We start from the raw sequence: 17,530 nt of genomic DNA on the forward strand, positions 1-17,530 counted from the left end.
TTCACTTCCATGCTCTTTAAACCACTGTAGCCTTCTGTCCTTGTGACATGGACAGTTATCCTGCTGTAAGATACCAGACCCTTTGGGGAAGACAGCAAGCATGTTTGGATGCAGTTAATTCACCATATTTTTCGCGTAGCCCACAGCTATGAAAGTGCCTTCAAATAGTAGTACAAGTCCCATGGTAGCCCAAGTGAGCCGTTTGTCCACATGATAGTAACTAGGTGACACATTTTCATTGATCTGCAGTCCAATCTCGATGATCCTGTGCCCTTTGCAATAATAACTGACTATGTCATTGGTTCAGCATGAGGATACAGATGTCATCTGCTGTAGAGCCACATGTTCAACAATGTGCAGTAAATCATGTGCTCCACAACACTTCAGCATTGCACCTCGCTATTAGAACTGGTACAGACCACCACATATCTTCCTGTACAGACTTGCCAAACCCCTGACTTCCACATTCTGTGATGAGATGTGGAAGTCCAGCACCTTGCTACCTCCTCATGGTTTCTTTGCCCTTCACCCTCTTCCCCTAGATGCTTAAGACAGTAGCATGTGAACAACCAATCAACTTTGGGATTTCTGAAATGCTCTTTCCCAGGAACCAGGCCATGATCTTCCTTTTGTCAAAGTTGCTCATGTCAGTGATTTCTCCATTTGTGGCCTTTATCTTCACCAGAATAATTCCCAATTCATCACTGTTATGCTTATATTCATTCCTTATCATGTTACATGCCTGCAACATCACCAGGTGGCTTTCAGTCTCACAGTGTGCAGAGGTTAAATGTATGGGATTAACTGTATTCACTATATTGTGTTCTGCAATATTAATTACGTTTTTATCATTGGCCACAAACAACATCACGTAGGGTGTATACACTCCAGGACAACTGGAAAAACTTGGAAATTTTTTCATCCAGAAAAAAAAAGAAAAACCTGGGAATTTTTTAGTATTCTGGGAATTTTTCATTGTTTTAATTATCAGCTAAATTTTTGTAATTTTGATTGTCAAGAACTGTTACTCTAACAAAGAATTCTACTTTCACCCACTACTGCAGACTATTACTGCAGCAATGAAACATAAACAAAAGAAAAGCATCAAAATGAAACTTAAATTGCATTTACAACAAAATACAGTGCAGACAGAAGCATCTGCTTATAGCAAAATGTGTTAAAGTCATTAGGACAAAAACTATGCAATACTTCGTAACAACAAACTGCTTTCGATGAGCATGATTACACCACTGTTTACATTAGTTTTGTTTGATCAGTTGTCAGCAGACTCATGTGCATTCACAGAGCTGAAGCCACATATGAGCAGAGCTTTCTCCCATTTCTGGCTACTTGAAGTGTGATTGTTAGCTGTATAAGCAGCAAGCAGCCTGATACTAGCCAGAAAAATTTTTTCTGGGGCACCCAAGCTGCCAGATTTGCGCTTGCACAGAGCAGTCTGAGTTGTAGTGTGTGTGTGTGTGTGGGTAAGGGGGGGGGGGGTGGTAGTCTCCACATGAACTGTGTTTAAGTGTCATAATTTTGCTATTTTTCTCTTTGTTTACAGCTCTCAGATCAAATAAAAACAAAACAAATTTCTGTGGCCTTGAGTTATCAAGTAAGTTAAAATGCAGTCATATAATTATGGTAGACTAAGACATGTTGTTAGTTTCAGTTTTCTGATTTTATTTTTTGTCCAAATTATTAGCAGTCAAGCATTAATCATTGTGCAGAGCAGTGAAGTTATTTTTGTAAGTTTGCTAAAGAAATTTGCCTTTTATTAATCTATTCCATTGAGACAGCCAATTTACTTGAAACTAAGTATTTCATTCTACACTATTGGCTAATTTCAACTCTTCAATGAATTTGAAGGGCACATTTTCACCTTCTGGCACCCTTGACATAATGCCATAATAAAGAACCAAACATGAGATAATACGGTACTGGTACTCCAAGGAAATTTGCAATCCCAAGAACCACATTGAAAAGGTAGGGGCCTACTTCAGTGTGAATCTGGACATATGAATGTGCACTTTAAGCTGAATTATGCATTTTCGTATGGTTGATAAAATTCCAATGATTTTGGAGTATACTGGTGTCCTGTTTCTTTTGTGATATAATTTAAGATCTGGTAATGCTATATATGTATGAGCATAAATAAATGTTCACTTGAAGATGACTAAGTAGCAAATTTGGGAAGTAGAACCGAATAAAATGTTTTTTATCAAAATACATTGACAGCTGCAGCAAAATTTTACAAAGCCACCTCCCATGAAATACAATGTTTCTGATCGCAAGACATGTCTCGACACGTGTCTGGTACCTCCTCTAGGCTTGACTTTATTTCTTAATTTGTGTTATTTACACCTTAAATTTACAGAACGCCATTCTTCTGCAAATTATAGACTGGTAGCACATCGTGTTTTATCATTGTAACTTATGTTTTCCCCTGGAGTAGAATGCAAACTGCCAGTTGTAGTTACTTGGCTGCAGAGGAATGTTGTTAATTTGAAAAAGTCACCAAATACTTATTGACTCAGTTCTGTCATATGCAAACAACAGTTTACTTTTTTAAATTTTTGCAAGAAAATTTGTATTTGTTCTTACTAGCTTTTTGCAGTACTGTGTGGATATAAACCTGATTGGAAATGCTAGATAACAGTATTGCAGAGTACAAATAAAAAAATTATCTGAATGTCATCACATAACAAAATAATAGGGCACTTTGCATTGTGAAGTCTAGTTTTGAAATGAATATAATGCCAAGGGCTGCTTTCTTATTTTGGGTTCCTTATCTGGACAAAATATAAAACAATTGCCCTAAATATAATAGGTCCATGTGTCCTCTCCAAACAACATGCTGCAGTGCTACACATGGTCAGGTGATGCCTCAGTACCCATGAAGTTCCAAACAGAAATGTGGCAAAAGGCATATGAACAGATCAAACACCAAATATGGGCTTCCTGTGTCATTGTAGCTGTGCATGTATAGTAACGCCAGGTGCTCTCTGGCAGCTGTTCAAATGAACCTATTTCTAACAGGTCATGGGAAAATATTGCAAATGTTGGTTTGAGAAGTGTTACTTTCAAACTTAATTTCCTTTCATGCAAGATGAATTATGTTATGTGTGAGAGTGTGCTGAATTTCTTAAATCACAGAGCATTAGAAACTTAGAAAAATTTTGGGACCAGAAGACCAGCAATTTGTCATTATTTAAAAGTTTACTTGCACATTTGTGTTTGATACACTATATGATCTAAAATATCCGGACAGCTGGCTGAAAATGACTTACAAGTTCGTAGTGCCCTCCATCGGTAATGCTGGAATTCAATATGGTGTTGGCCCACCCTTAGCCTTGATGACAGCTTTCACTCACACGGGCATATGTTCAATCATATTCTGGAAGGTTTCTTGGAGAATGGTAGCCCATTCTTCTTGGAGTGCTGCACTGAGGAGAGGTATCTATGTTGGTCGGTGAGGCCTGGCACAAAGTCGGTGTTGCAAAACATCCCAAAGGTGTTCTATAGTATTCAGGTCAGGACTCTGTCAAGGCCAGTCCATTACAGGGATGTTATTGTCATGTAACCTCTCTGCCACAGGCCGTGCATTATGAAAAAGTGCTTGATCGTGTTGAAAGATGCAATTGCCATCCCCGAATTGCGAATTGCTCTTCAACAGTGGGAAACAAGAAGGTGCTTAAAACATCAATGTAGGTCTGTGCTGTGATAGTGACATGCAAAACAACAAGGGGTGCAAGCCCCCTCCATGAAAAACATAACACCACTGCCTCTGAATTTTACTGTTGTCACTACACACGCTGACAGATGAGGTTCACTGGGCATTCGCCATGCCCACACTCTGACACCAGATCGCCCACATTGTGTACCATGATTTGTCACTCCACACAACATTTTTCCACTGTTCAAACATCCAATGTTTACGCTCCTTACACCAAGTGAGGTGTCGTTTGGCATTTATTGTCATGATGTGTTGCTTATGAGCAGCTGCTTGACCAGGAAATCCAAGTTTTCTCACCTACCACCTAGCTGCCCTAGTACTTGCAGTGTATTCTGATGCAGTTTGGAATTCCTGTGTGATGGTCTGGATAGATGTCTGCCTATTACACCTTACGACCCTCTTCAAAATGTCCACGGTCTTTGTCATTCAACAGACGAGGTAGGCCTGTACACTTTTGTGCTGTATGTGCCGTCACGTTTCCACTTCACTATCACATTGGAAATAGTGGACCTAGGGATGTTTAGGAGTGTGGAAATCTTACGTACAGAAGTATAACACAAGTGACACTCAATCACCTGACCATGTTCAAAGACTGTGAGTTCCACGGAGCACCCCATTCTACTCTCTCACGATGTCTATTGACTACTGAGGTCGCTGATATTGAGTACCTGCCTGTAGGTGGCAGCACAATGCACCTAATGTGAAAAATGTATGTTTTTGGGGTGTGTCCGGGTACTTTTGATCGCATAGTGTATATCTTAAAGGATAACATGCGCAAAAAAAGGACCAATAACATGTGTGAAAACTTAGCTTTGCTTGTAGCTATAGTATATGTATATTGATTTAAACCATTAACTTTTCCTATTTGTGTGTTCACACTAATTAATAATGATGTTGCCCTTGGCTAACTACATCACGTGTCCTATGCTCTGAATATCAGCTGTCATTGGTTGGTGAGACCACATGACATGAGCTATGACTGGCAGACAAAAACACATATCAATCTCGATTTCAGTGCTTCGGAAACTAATGTGGTGTGTTTGGTGAAATTTGTATTTGTACTTTTGTAATAAGAAAATAAGCAGTGTACATCTTGTTTCCTTTCCTAAAGCGCCAGGAAGTTTTATGGTAGTGTATAAAACCTTCACCATGAAAATAATCACCTCCCCATGGGGAAAAAGCACACTTTTTACCATGAAATCTGTCCCCCGCCCCCCTCCCCCTGTCTCCATACTGCATATACACCCTTATGCGGTAATTTTTTGTGAATGTAAGAACTCGAGTGACTTGCACAAGAATTTCATTCTTCAACTTTTCACAATACCTAACTGTTCATATTTTAAAAAGTGTTCTCCGTGCTGTCACTTTCTTCCCCCACAGAAATACCCTGAAGTGAAAACATGAGAAATACAGATCTGTTACGTCATTTTAATCCCCCCTCCCCATCCCGGTCCTCCCCTATGACCTGATGTGGTTGAGTAGTGATCCTATTGAACTAGGCAAGTTCGGTGAGAAGAAAGTGGCATGATACCCAGGTATGGTTTTATGACATTGCCTCACATCGCTGGAAACAGCCTATGAGAAAAATGCAACAAGCCACCCTCTGAATAAGTATTCATGACCTCGCGACAATGTCATGTATGGAGTGGTTTGTCATCACTTATCAAATGTTGCACTAGGCAACTAATTTGTGTTGTTCTCTACATCATTTAAGTCGTTTTTATATTAAATTGTTGGCTGTGACAGGCAATGGCAGTGATAAGTATTCACCATGTTAATTAACATTACCTGTACTTATCCATGTAACATGTAACCTGCTGCAGTGTCCTTATATATTAAGTACATAACCAAAAGTGTCCTGCGAATGATATTCAGTAACCCCCTCCTGGCACAAGATATTGTGATCACAATTGTCAGCCTGTTTCTTCCCGCAACAATTTGAAATTACCTGATCTGTCTGATTGAGGGGGGGGGTCTCCAATTCACTTTACTGAACATTTATTATGAAGGATTGTCTTGTCTACTGTGCATACTAAAGTTTTATAAATCTCTTTCTGCAGCTATTTTCAATTATTGTTTCTCATCATGGGATGGCTTAATGAAGTAGATAGTTTTTGTGCAGTTTATCTCCAAATTAGCCAATTTAATTATGAAGTACAATTTTGATATACTGCTTTCATATTTTACTAGCCATCTCCACATAGCTAGGAGATTTCGCCATGTTAATTTAGCAGGTTAGTTCTAACAACAAAATTTGGCATACCCATAGTCCACATTAACTGACAAAATCTGCACCAAAATATCTCCAAAGAATGATTTAAGTTACATCTTCAAATTTGCTTTATACCCTAATGGTTTGCAGAGCCATACCAAGTTGAAACTGCTCACCTGGCAGAACTGCCAAAACCAAGGGCTATTTCACCTCCATCTTGGTTGTTGTCGTTGTTGTGGTCTTCAGTCATGAGACTGGTTTGATGCAGCTCTCCGTGCTACTCTATCCTGTGCAAGCTTCTTCATCTCCCAGTGCCTACCACAACCTACATCCTTCTGAATCTGCTTAGTGTATTCATCTCTTGGTCTCCCTCTACAATTTTTACCCTCCACGCTGCCCTCCAATACTAAATCGGTGATCCCTTGATGCCTCAGAACATGTCCTACCAACCGATCCCTTCTTCTAGTCAAGTTGTGCCACAAACTCCTCTTCTCCCCAATCCTATTCAATACTTCCTCATTAGTTATGTGATCTACCCATCTAATCTTCAGCATTCTTCTGTAGCACCACATTTCAAAAGCTTCTATTCTCTTCTTGTCCAAACTATTTATCGTCCATGTTTCACTTCCATACATGGCTACACTCCATACAAATACTTTCATACATGACTTCTTGACACTTAAATCTATTCTCGATGTTAACAAATTTCTCTTCTTCAGAAACGCTTTCCTTGCCATTGCCAGTCAACATTTTATATCCTCTCTACTACAACCATCATCAGTTATTTTGCTCCCCAAATAGCAAAACTCCTTTACTACTTTAAGTGTTTCATTTCCTAATCTAATTCCCTCAGCATCACCCGACTTAATTTGACTACATTCCATTATCCTCATTTTGCTTTTGTTGATGTTCATCTTATGTTCTCCTTTCAAGACACTATCCATTCCGTTCAACTGCTCTTCCAAGTCCTTTGCTGTCTTTGACAGAATTACAATGTTGTTGGTGAACCTCAAAGTTTTTATTTCTTCTCCATGGATTTTAATACCTACTCTGAATTTTTCTTTTGTTTCCTTTACTGCTTGCTCAATATACAGATTGAATAACATCGGGGATAGGCTAACGCCCTGTCTCACTCCCTTTCCAACCACTGCTTCCCTTTCATGCCCCTCGATTCTTATAACTGCCATTTGGTTTCTGTACAAATAGTAAATAGCCTTTCACTCCCTGTATTTCACCCCTGCCACCTTCAGAATTTGAAAGAGAATATTCCAGTCAGCATTGTCAAAAGCTTTCTCTAAGTCTACAAATGCTAGAAACGTAGGTTTGCTCTTCCTTAATCTAGCTTCTAAGATGAGTCATAGGGTCAGTATTGCCTCACATGTTCCAACATTTCTACAGAATCCAAACTGATCTTCCCCATCGTCAGCTTCTACCAGTTTTTCGATTCTTCTGTAAAGAATTCACGTTAGTATTTTGCAGCTATGACTTATTAAACTGACAGTTTGGTAATTTTCACATCTGTCAGCACCTGCTTTCTTTGGGATTGGAATTATTATATTCTTCTTGAAGTCTGAGGGTATTTCGCCTGTTTCATACATCTTGCTCATCAGATGGTAGACTTTTGTCAGGACTGGCTCTCCCAAGGCCGTCAGTAGTTCCAATGGAATGTTGTCTACTCCTGGGACCTTGTTTCGACTCGGGTCTTTCAGTGCTCTGTCAAACTATTCATGCAGCATTATATCTCCCATTTCATCTTCATCAATGTCCTCTTCCATTTCCATAATATTGTCCTCAAGTGCATCGCCCTTGTATAGACCCTCTATATACTCCTTCCACCTTTCTGCTTTCCCTTCTTTGCTTAGAACTGGGTTTCTGTCTGAGCTTTTGATATTCATACAAGTGGTTCTCTTTTCTCTGAAGATCTCTCTAATTTTCCTGTAGGCAGTATCTATCTTACCCCCAGTGAGATAAGCCTCTACATCCTTACATTTGTCCTCTAGCCATGCCTGCTTAGCCATTTTGCACTTCCTGTCGATCTCATTTTTGAGACATTTGTATTCCTTTTTGCCTGCTTCATTTACTGCATTTTTATATTTTCTCCTTTCATCAATTAAATTCAGTATTTCTTCTGTCACCCAAGGATTTCTACTAGCCCTCGTCTTTTTACTTACTTGATCCTCTGCTGTCTTCACTACTTCATCCCTCAAAGCTACCCATTCTTCTTCTACTGTACTTCTTTCCCCCATTCCTGTCAATTGTTCCCTTATGCTCTCCCTGAAACTCTGTACAACCTCTGGTTTAGTCAGTTTATCCAGGTCCCATCTCCTTAAATTCCCACCTTTTTGCAGTTTCTTCAGTTTTAATCTACAGGTCATAACCAATAGATTGTGGTCAGAGTCCACATCTGCCCCTGGAAATGTCTTACAATTTAAAACCTGGTTCCTAAATCTCTGTCTTACCATTAGATAATGTATCTGAAACCTGTCAGTATCTCCAGGCTTCTTCCATGTATACAGCCTTCTTTTATGATTCTTGAACCAAGTGTTAGCTAAGATTAAGTTGTGCTCTGTGCAAAATTCTACCAGGTAGCTTCCTCTTTCATTTCTTAGCCCCAATCCATATTCACCTACTACGTTTCCTTCTCGCCCTTTTCCTACTACCGAATTCCAGTCACCCATGACTATTAAATTTTCGTCACCCTTCACTATCTGAATAATTTCTTTTATTTCATCATACATTTCTTCAATTTCTTCATCATCTGCAGAGCTAGTTGGCATATAAACTTGTACTACTGTAGTAGGCATGGGCTTCGTATCTATCTTGGCCACAATAATGCGTTCACTATGCTGTTTGTAGTAGCTTACCCGCATTCCTATTTTCCTATTCATTATTAAACCTACTCCTGCATTACCCCTATTTGATTTTGTGTTTATAACCCTGTAGTCACCTGACCAGAAGTCTTGTTCCTCCTGCCACCGAACTTCACTAATTCCCACTATATCTAAATTTAACCTATCCATTTCCCTTTTTAAATTTTCTAACCTACCTGCCCGATTAAGGGATCTGACATTCCACGTTCCGATCCGTAGAACGCCAGTTTTCTTTCTCCTGATAACGACATCCTCTTGAGTAGTCCCCGCCCGGAGGTCCGAATGGGGGACTATTTTACCTCCGGAATATTTTACCCAAGAGGACGCCATCATCATTTAACCATACAGTAAAGCTGCATGCTGCATACCATCTCGGTATGGCAATGCTTAAATGATAAAATTTAATTTTTTCCTCTCATGACTTTTACAGCAAGAATTGCTGATGTCTTTACAGTTCCATTGTTGGGATGTAATATTTAAATACAGCAATTTTCATTACAGTCTAAAGCTTAATCCAGTATCCATACAGGTGTGCTTATTCCAGTTCCGTGATTTGCGACTGGTAAGCATAACATTAGATTTAGATCTACTTCTTAATTTCTGTACCAGACTGAAATTTGAAATCTTGTCAGCACAAAACAGTATACTTGTACTTTCTGTAATTCTATATCAAATATAAATGTATCATCTACAGTAGGTTTGAAGTTGGAATGTGGGTGTCATCAAATGATGTCAATTGAAGTATTTACTGAAATTAATCTAGTCACTTAAAATAAATTGGAATAAATGGAAAAATGTTCATATTAAGAAGAAAAATTTTAAAATTTCTCCCTGACAGAACTGCAAAAAATTATTGTAACATAATATTTTGCTTTAGGTTCATTAACTTGTCTTGTGACTAGCATTTTCAGAGATTACATTGTGAAGATTAATTCTCAGACTCACTATGTGTTACTTTAGAACTCTCAAATACTGCTATAATATCTTCCCCAGAACTTTTCTTTCCATTTCCAAAATGGCATTTCACCAATTTCCCATCCTATGAAGCATCCTTCCCGAAACTTTTGCCCCCACGAGCCCTATCACCTTTATAGATCTGAATGCAATAACCTGTCTCATATTACATCTGTGATCAGGGTAACTGTCACATTAGGGGCAGAACCATAAACTAGCTATCCCCCAGTAGAAATGATCAATGCAAAATGTGGCAAAGAACCGTCTGTATAACCAATTACACAACATGCTGCTAACAATACTGATGTCAACTTGAGGATCTGCTTTACAACCAGTGTCATTAGGATCATTCCATGAGAAAAAAAAAGTCCCTGAAATGCGCACGTGACCAAACATTCTCTCCATCCCATTCAGTACCTCAAACATCCCAATCTCACACTCCACTAGTAAATGTGCTCCAAATGCTACTTTCTCTGTCCCAGTCATCTGCCCCTTCCTATGTACCTCATCACACTTCCTCCTTACACTTTACTAAATCTGCCCTTCCCCTGCCTTCTACTTGAGTTACACATTTCTGGTAATGTACACATCCTACCAGCACTGTTACATTCTAGAAGTACTTTTTTTGTTTATTTATTTGCAACATGCTCCATTACAATATTTGTAATACTGTGTGTGTGTGTGTGTGTGTGTGTGTGTGTGTGTGTGTGTGTAATGTAATGTTTGTGTTGAATGATAGTAATGATGATGATGATGATGATGATGATGATGATGATGATGATGATGATGGGAGAAGGGTGAGTGTGAAACCCAGCACCGGCACATAGCCTACTTCTCGCAAATAGCACCAAGGAGGCTGCCAAGTTTTAGGTTCTCATCCTACGGATGGATCACCATTAACAGTGTCACATGCCCTCACTTCATGAAAAAATGCAGAGAGGTCTGGTATTTAAAACAGGACATTGGCACAAAGTCTGGTGATCAGAAATGTAACATCACCATTTCTCCTCCCCCAGCTGGCCAAATACTGGCAGTGAAGATTTTTTCCACCACCGGGATTCGAACTGGCTTACCTTAGCGTCAAGTACCACTGCACCAGTGTGCATTAGCGATTTCGGCCACTGAGACATGTCAGATGTATGTATATGATATTATGTAAAATCTCCTTTTTATAGATGAGTCAAAGTAATAAAATAGAGTCAAAGTAATAAACATTTTATTTATTTGTCAACACTGTTGTGTGGAGTGTGGTAGGTTTTCCTCATACCATTGGTTACCCTTCCAAAGATTCATATTTATGCACTTTGCAGTGCAATAAATTCACTAGGTTCCTAAAACTAGTAGCAAGTTTCTTTTTTAACAGTAGTGAACTTATTTTACTTGTTAAATCCTTGGAATAGCTATTAAATGTCATATTTCATCACTGATTACTTGTTACTGCAGTTACTTACATTTGGGCAATCATCCTGGCAAATTCTGGGTTCTCGTTCTGTAATTAAGATTTGCTTGCTGAATTCTGTTCTCTGCATTTCCTGCACCTGAGTCAAAGCTGCATCAACTGATTCAGCTTGAACTGTATCTGTTATCTCAAAACGACCTAAAATCATAACATGAAAACATTTTTTTCACAAAAGATTATGTGCAAGCAACTAATAATGAGTCGAAGGTATTACAGTAGAGTGTTACTTAAGTGCGCCCAAAAATTTGTTGCATTTTAACTATAAAAAATATGAATTTTCTTCTGTGAAGACTAAATCAAGCTTCAGAGCTATTCTGAAAAGAAAAGAAAAAATGTACGTGTCTTGCAGTATTGCCTCCACCACAAAGACCAATGTACTTGCCTCTCCTAATCACTTCAGTTCATCAACATTGGAGGGGGCGGGGGGACTGTTTAAGAGCAAGGTGTCACTCTAGCAGTGAACACCTGTTTTAGGTTTTAAAAATCACGTAGTTTTTGACATGGTCCCCTTTTATGTTAGTGCAATTTGCCTGGCATTTTCCTAATGAGCTGAACAACACGGGATTTCCAATTCACCCCACAACACTGGATTTCCCATCCACCCCTCTCCTCATATATATTTTCATCCTGTTGGTCCAGGAAATGTGGATTGTATTTGCCAGTTATTGTTGCACTCTTGGAAATCAGTATGACAAATCTCTTCTGTGTGCCAGAAAACAGTATTAACCTTTCCTAAGGATAAAAATGAATGTAGCCATTCTTCATGCAGTGACATCAGAGTTTGTTTCTGTTTATTCTAGCAAAGAGTGTTTGCATCATATCTCATCCACAGTAACAAATCAGACCAGAAAAATCAGTTCTTTTTAGTTATCTAAACCAGTAGTGCATGCATGCCTGTAAAAAAGTTTGATGTTTTCTAAGGTGTGGATGTTTAACCCGAATATCATCCTTTGGTTTATCCAGTGGGGAAACAATGCTGTTTGGTGATAGCTCTGCCCTTATGGAAATAGTTTGTGAGCAATGACTTTTTCTACAGGTGGAACAATGTTTGTTTGCTTTGGTAAACTTTTCTGTCTTAATCCCCTATCTCTGGCATGCAATGGTGAATCCATGTGTGATCTATTGTTCTTAAACACCAAAAAACCCTTTGTAATCAGATCCAAGCCAGCCGGTATGGCCAAGCGGTTGTAGGCGCTTCAGTCTGGAACTGTGCGACCGCTACAGTCTCAGTTTCGAATCCTGCCTCGGACATGGATGTGTGTGATGTCCTTAGGTTAGTTAGGTTTAAGTAGTTCTAAGTTATAGGGGACTGATGGACTCAGAAGTTAAGTCCCATAGTGCTCAGAGCCATTTGAACCATTTTGAATTAGATCCAAACAAATGTAAATAATCTTTAGCAACATTGACTTGAATGGAACTCATTGGCAGGAAAACTTTGTCACACCAAAAACTGAGTAATTCAGTTACATGAATTGCTTGTGAAAATATTAACACTTTGTTGTTTATGCTATTGTCACAAACAAGCTGCAAAATATATTACCCGAAGCTTCAAAGCACTGTGCTGAGTCTTACAAAGTTCATACAGTTTGGGCCACATTCACTGTAGTTTTGAATTAAGCCAAGAACTTTCAGAATGTACATCAAAACAACCCTTATTAACTTGTCACTGACTTAATTCTTTACTACATACCCACAATTTAAGGTGGCCGAACAAACAGATACAATAAATATGAGTTTAGGACAAAAGCACAAAAGTTTCTGAACTATTAAAAGTTGAAGAAGATTAACTGAATTGCCATTTACACACTAAGCATATGGGGTACATACCATAGAGAGGAAAATTTTTTCCTTCCATTAAGTGTACATGTTAACTCTAAAATTTACTGATGAAGTTCATACATAAAGCTTGTCAAATAGTGCTTATAAATGCATAAGTTGCTACAGTATACCTGCTGGTAGCTTAAATAGTGGGGGATCATTCATTTATACCTGCGGTGGTACATATTTTACAGCTAGAAATGATCTGATCACAATTAGTGTAGATAAACATTTTGAATTGACAGCTGTTTAACTAATAAAGCTAGACATCTATAAGAAGTTAATTTTTCTGTGTGTGTACTGCTTACTTAGTGGTGATGTGAACACTTTTTGTAACAAACTAACCGAAGCGACATAGCCAGTTGGAATTATGTTATCTGTCATGACTACAGCTCCTGTGAATAACTAACATTTTTCCCTTCCCTCATTTTTCAAATTTTGTTCATTTTCTTGGTACTGTTCATGTGGGAGGTGTTAGAGTATTTCAAAACATCAACTAAATTGTTACTCACTTACAAGTCATTATTTAAGGTAATGTTTTACATGCTAATTCTAATGCCAGTTTTACTGGGAAATCAGTCAATTAGAAATTCTACCTAGTTGACGATTCTAGTGTGACATAATAAGGAAAACATTGTGAACTAATATGTTTTTCTAGACACAGTGATTCCACTAGTCATAAAGACTGGTAGTTCAACTTTTAAAAAATTTATTCTAAATTCTGTGAAACTAATTAATTTATGAGGTAATTAACATTTAATTTCAAAAGAAGCTACATTTGCTGTTGCAGATTTTAGTTCCTTTCTTGTTATATTTTGATCTTTGCAGTTATGCTTTTGCTGACCTGAGTTTTATGCAGCAGATGACATATTTCGTCAGTTGATTGAGTCCTTAATTAAAATTTTTCCATAATTTTCAATGTCTTGCTTATATTCATAAGTAATTCCCAATGTAGATGCATAAAGTGGTTCCATTAACTTTTTTTTAAATTTATACACAACCAGTTTTTCATAAACCAAAATTTTATCAGTACTTATTGTCCATTCTGAAAACCAAAATTTAACTTAGCCATTTTTCAAATGACTGTGGAGTTTTCAAAACAACAATTTCTTCATGTGCCAATCTTGAAATATTCAGATGTGACTCAAAAATTGTCAGTCTGTGTTCATTCCTGGTCGAGGTAGTGAACATGTAACATCTATGTCCAGTCTGCTCCCGATATTAGTTTACGCAATAGCTATGCACAGTTTGTCCATGAAAATTCACATACTGGCATCTGAAAAAATGCAGTAATTCTGAAGCCTAAAATCCTACATGAGTTTCCTTAATTGAATTTGATAATGTTTTGACTGAACTGTGTGATGGTTGCTAGGACATTCAGACCAACAATAAAATTTTGAATGATTGATTGTTGAATGGTGATGTGTCAACAAGACCTTGACTAAGTGAACTATTCACCGTATACATTTATCTGGTGGTTTACTATAAGACAGTGTTGTATGTGAACTGTGACATTGTGTGTAAATATCAATTGTATTCTGCATCACAGTTAATTATTTCAATAACTACAATTTTTCTGAGTAATTTTGCCACAGGATTCTTGGATGTTTGTGAGTACCAAACCAATGGTATGCATTAATAATTTCAAAAAGTATAAAAAAACTTGTCACCCTCCCAACAACATATGTGTAGAAAAGTACAACTTAAATCTCATACATCCTTGTAACAAGAGATCTACGGATGAATAAAGCTCCTCCTACTACTACTAAATCGTGGTGCTGGGTACATCTTTGGTGTGTGTGTGTGTGTGTGTGTGTGTGTGTGTGTGTGTGTGTGTGTGTGTGTGTGTGTGTGTAGGATAAAATGGCTAAATTGTTGTCCCACAGTGAGGAGGAAACCCACAAAATGACACTCACTCACTCACTCCCACCTCACTTATGTTAAACTGCACATCACTCTGCCTAATACTCCTTTAGATAATGGAGAAACGGTGAAAGGCGCTACACCTGGAATCAAAACATAACTACAATGACAGAGCAACTCAAACAAAGGCACAGTGAAATGTGAGTATTTGGCCATGTATAAAAAAATTGGGTGAGTCAGTCATGTTGTTAACACATTAAGAACACCTCCCTAAAATCTAAGGAAACATTTTGGACAAATCACAAAATCTCAAAACCTTAACCACATTCATTTGAAAATTACTTAAAATAGAGGGCAGATCTGTTCACAAATCCGCTGCTGCCCTTCAGTCTGAAAATAAAACACAGTCTGTTAAAATGTGGCACACATTGATCCATATGCCACAAGCACCATACATTGGAGAGTCCTCTTGAAAGAGCAAGAAGCCATGCATCATAGTGCTGTGGCCAGTGTAAAGACAAATAAGGAGGACCTTGTCCTGTCTGCTGGGCTGGAAGCAGGTATGCAGGTATGTTGTGGGCTTTACGAGATGAAGCTTATCACTGCCATTCATTGACCCATGACTCTGTACTTCAACAGCGAAACAAAAGCATGCAGGGGGATGGTACACTAAACTGAGGATCATGATGCCTCCTTGGCAGCTACTTCTGCCCTTTCATTCCCTGCAATCACCCTGTCATCTGGCATCCATCAGAAAGATGGAGAATGGCATCGTGGGTATCCTGGACTACTTTAGTGGCTGGACACTTGGATTAAGGGTAGCATCTCTGATTAATAATCAAACTGTCCTTGTTCCTGGGTTTGAATGCCACCACGGTTTACATTTTGATAAAAATCATCATAAATGCCCGCCCAAGACTTCCGGCATATCAAGTCACCTATATTCTGCAAATGGCCTTATCAAAACGGGCGGAGTAGTGGACAAAGGTTCAGGGCACTCTCTTGCCCTTGGGATGGGAAACTACCCCTACAACATGGAAGACTCAGCAGTGATCATTGGCATGAGGATGCAGAATGCAATAGAAACCACTGCAATAAATACACATAACATTTATCCATAGGACATGCGGTCTGTAATTGAAAAAGTGTCCTTATGATGTCTCCAGTCACAAAAGATTACAGAATAGTCCCCCATCTGGATCTCCAGGAGGGGAAAGCCAAAGGGGAGGTCAACTTGAGAAAAAGGTTGAATAACCAATGAAAGGATAATGTTCTAAAAGTCAGAGAATGGAGTGTCATAAGTTTGAACATGGTAGAGAAACTAGAAAAGCTTAAAAGTGAAATGCTTTGTCTCATTATCGATATCATGGGCATCAGTGTAGTGAAATGAAAAGAAGACAAGGATTTCTGGTCAGACGAGTAGAGGGTAATATCAACAGCAGCAGAAAATGGTATAACAGGAGTATGATTCATTATGAATAGGAAGGTAAGGCAGAGAGTGAGTTACTGTGAAGAGTTCAGTGATAGGGTTGTTCTCATCAGAATCGACAGCAAACCAACACTGACAACAGTACTTCAGATATACATGCCAATGTTGCAAGCAGAGGATGTAGAGATAGAGAAAGCATAAGAGGATACTGAATGGGTAATTCAGTACATAAAGAGAGATGAAAATCTAATAAACATGGGGGATTGGAATGCGGTTGTAGGGGAAGGTGGCCTTGGTAGTACAAACGAGAGAGAAGAAAGACTGAGTTCTGCAATAAATTTCAGTTAGTAATAGTGAGTACTCCATTCAAGAATTGCAAGAACAAGACGAATACTTGGAAAAGGCCAGGAGATACAGGAAGATTCCAGTTAGATTACACTATGGGCAGGTAGAGACTCTGAAATCAGATATTGGATTGTAAGCCATATCCAGGAGCAGATGTAGATCCAAATCACAACTTAATAATGATGAAGAGTAGGCTGAAGTTTAAGAGACTAGTCATGAAGAATCTTAATGCTAATTAGTGAGATACAGAAGTATTAGGGAATGAAGAGAAGTTCTCTGAGGCTATGGACACTGTGATAATGGAAAGCTCAGTAAGCAGTTCAGTTGAAGGAGAATAGACATCCCTAAAAATTGCCATCACAGAAGTTGGAGAGAAAAATGCAGGTACTAGGAAGGTAACTGCAAAGTAACCATGGGTAACATAATACTTCAGTCGACAACAGAAGGAAATACAAAAATGTTCAGGAGAATACAAAAATACAAGTCACTTACAAATGAAATAAATATGAAATATAGGGGAACTAAGGCAAAACAGCAGCATGAAAAATGTGAAGCAATCAAAAAAGAAATGGTGGTCAGAAGGACTGATTCAGCATATAGTAAAGTCGAAACAACCTTTGGTGACATAGGAATTCCTGTGAAATGCTGAGGAAAGAGCGGATAGGAGAAAAAAGTACATTGAAGGCCTATATGAGATGGAATATTTAAGTGATGACATGAAAGAAAAAGTAACAGCCCGATATGGAAGAGATAGGGGATTCAGTATTAGAATCAGAATTAAGAAGAGCTTTGGAAGGCTCAAAATCAAATAAGGCATAAAAATGATTATTCAAATTGGTACACA

The 17,530-nt window shown here is 38.4% G+C and overlaps 1 protein-coding gene across 4 annotated transcripts in view; it reads right to left on the reverse strand.

The window, feature by feature from the left end:
- The window catches only part of LOC126161609 (microsomal triacylglycerol transfer protein), a 209,470-nt gene that overhangs the window by 49,096 nt on the left and 142,844 nt on the right, over positions 1 to 17,530 (reverse strand). For all 4 annotated transcript variants that reach the window (XM_049917563.1, XM_049917562.1, XM_049917560.1 and 1 more), the window contains one exon: positions 11,224 to 11,369. In XM_049917563.1, the coding sequence (XP_049773520.1) occupies positions 11,224 to 11,369 (146 nt within the window). The remainder of the gene's footprint in view (positions 1 to 11,223; positions 11,370 to 17,530) is intronic.

Source organism: Schistocerca cancellata, chromosome 2 (genome assembly GCF_023864275.1).
Source record: "Schistocerca cancellata isolate TAMUIC-IGC-003103 chromosome 2, iqSchCanc2.1, whole genome shotgun sequence".
Classification (NCBI taxonomy): domain Eukaryota; kingdom Metazoa; phylum Arthropoda; class Insecta; order Orthoptera; family Acrididae; genus Schistocerca; species Schistocerca cancellata.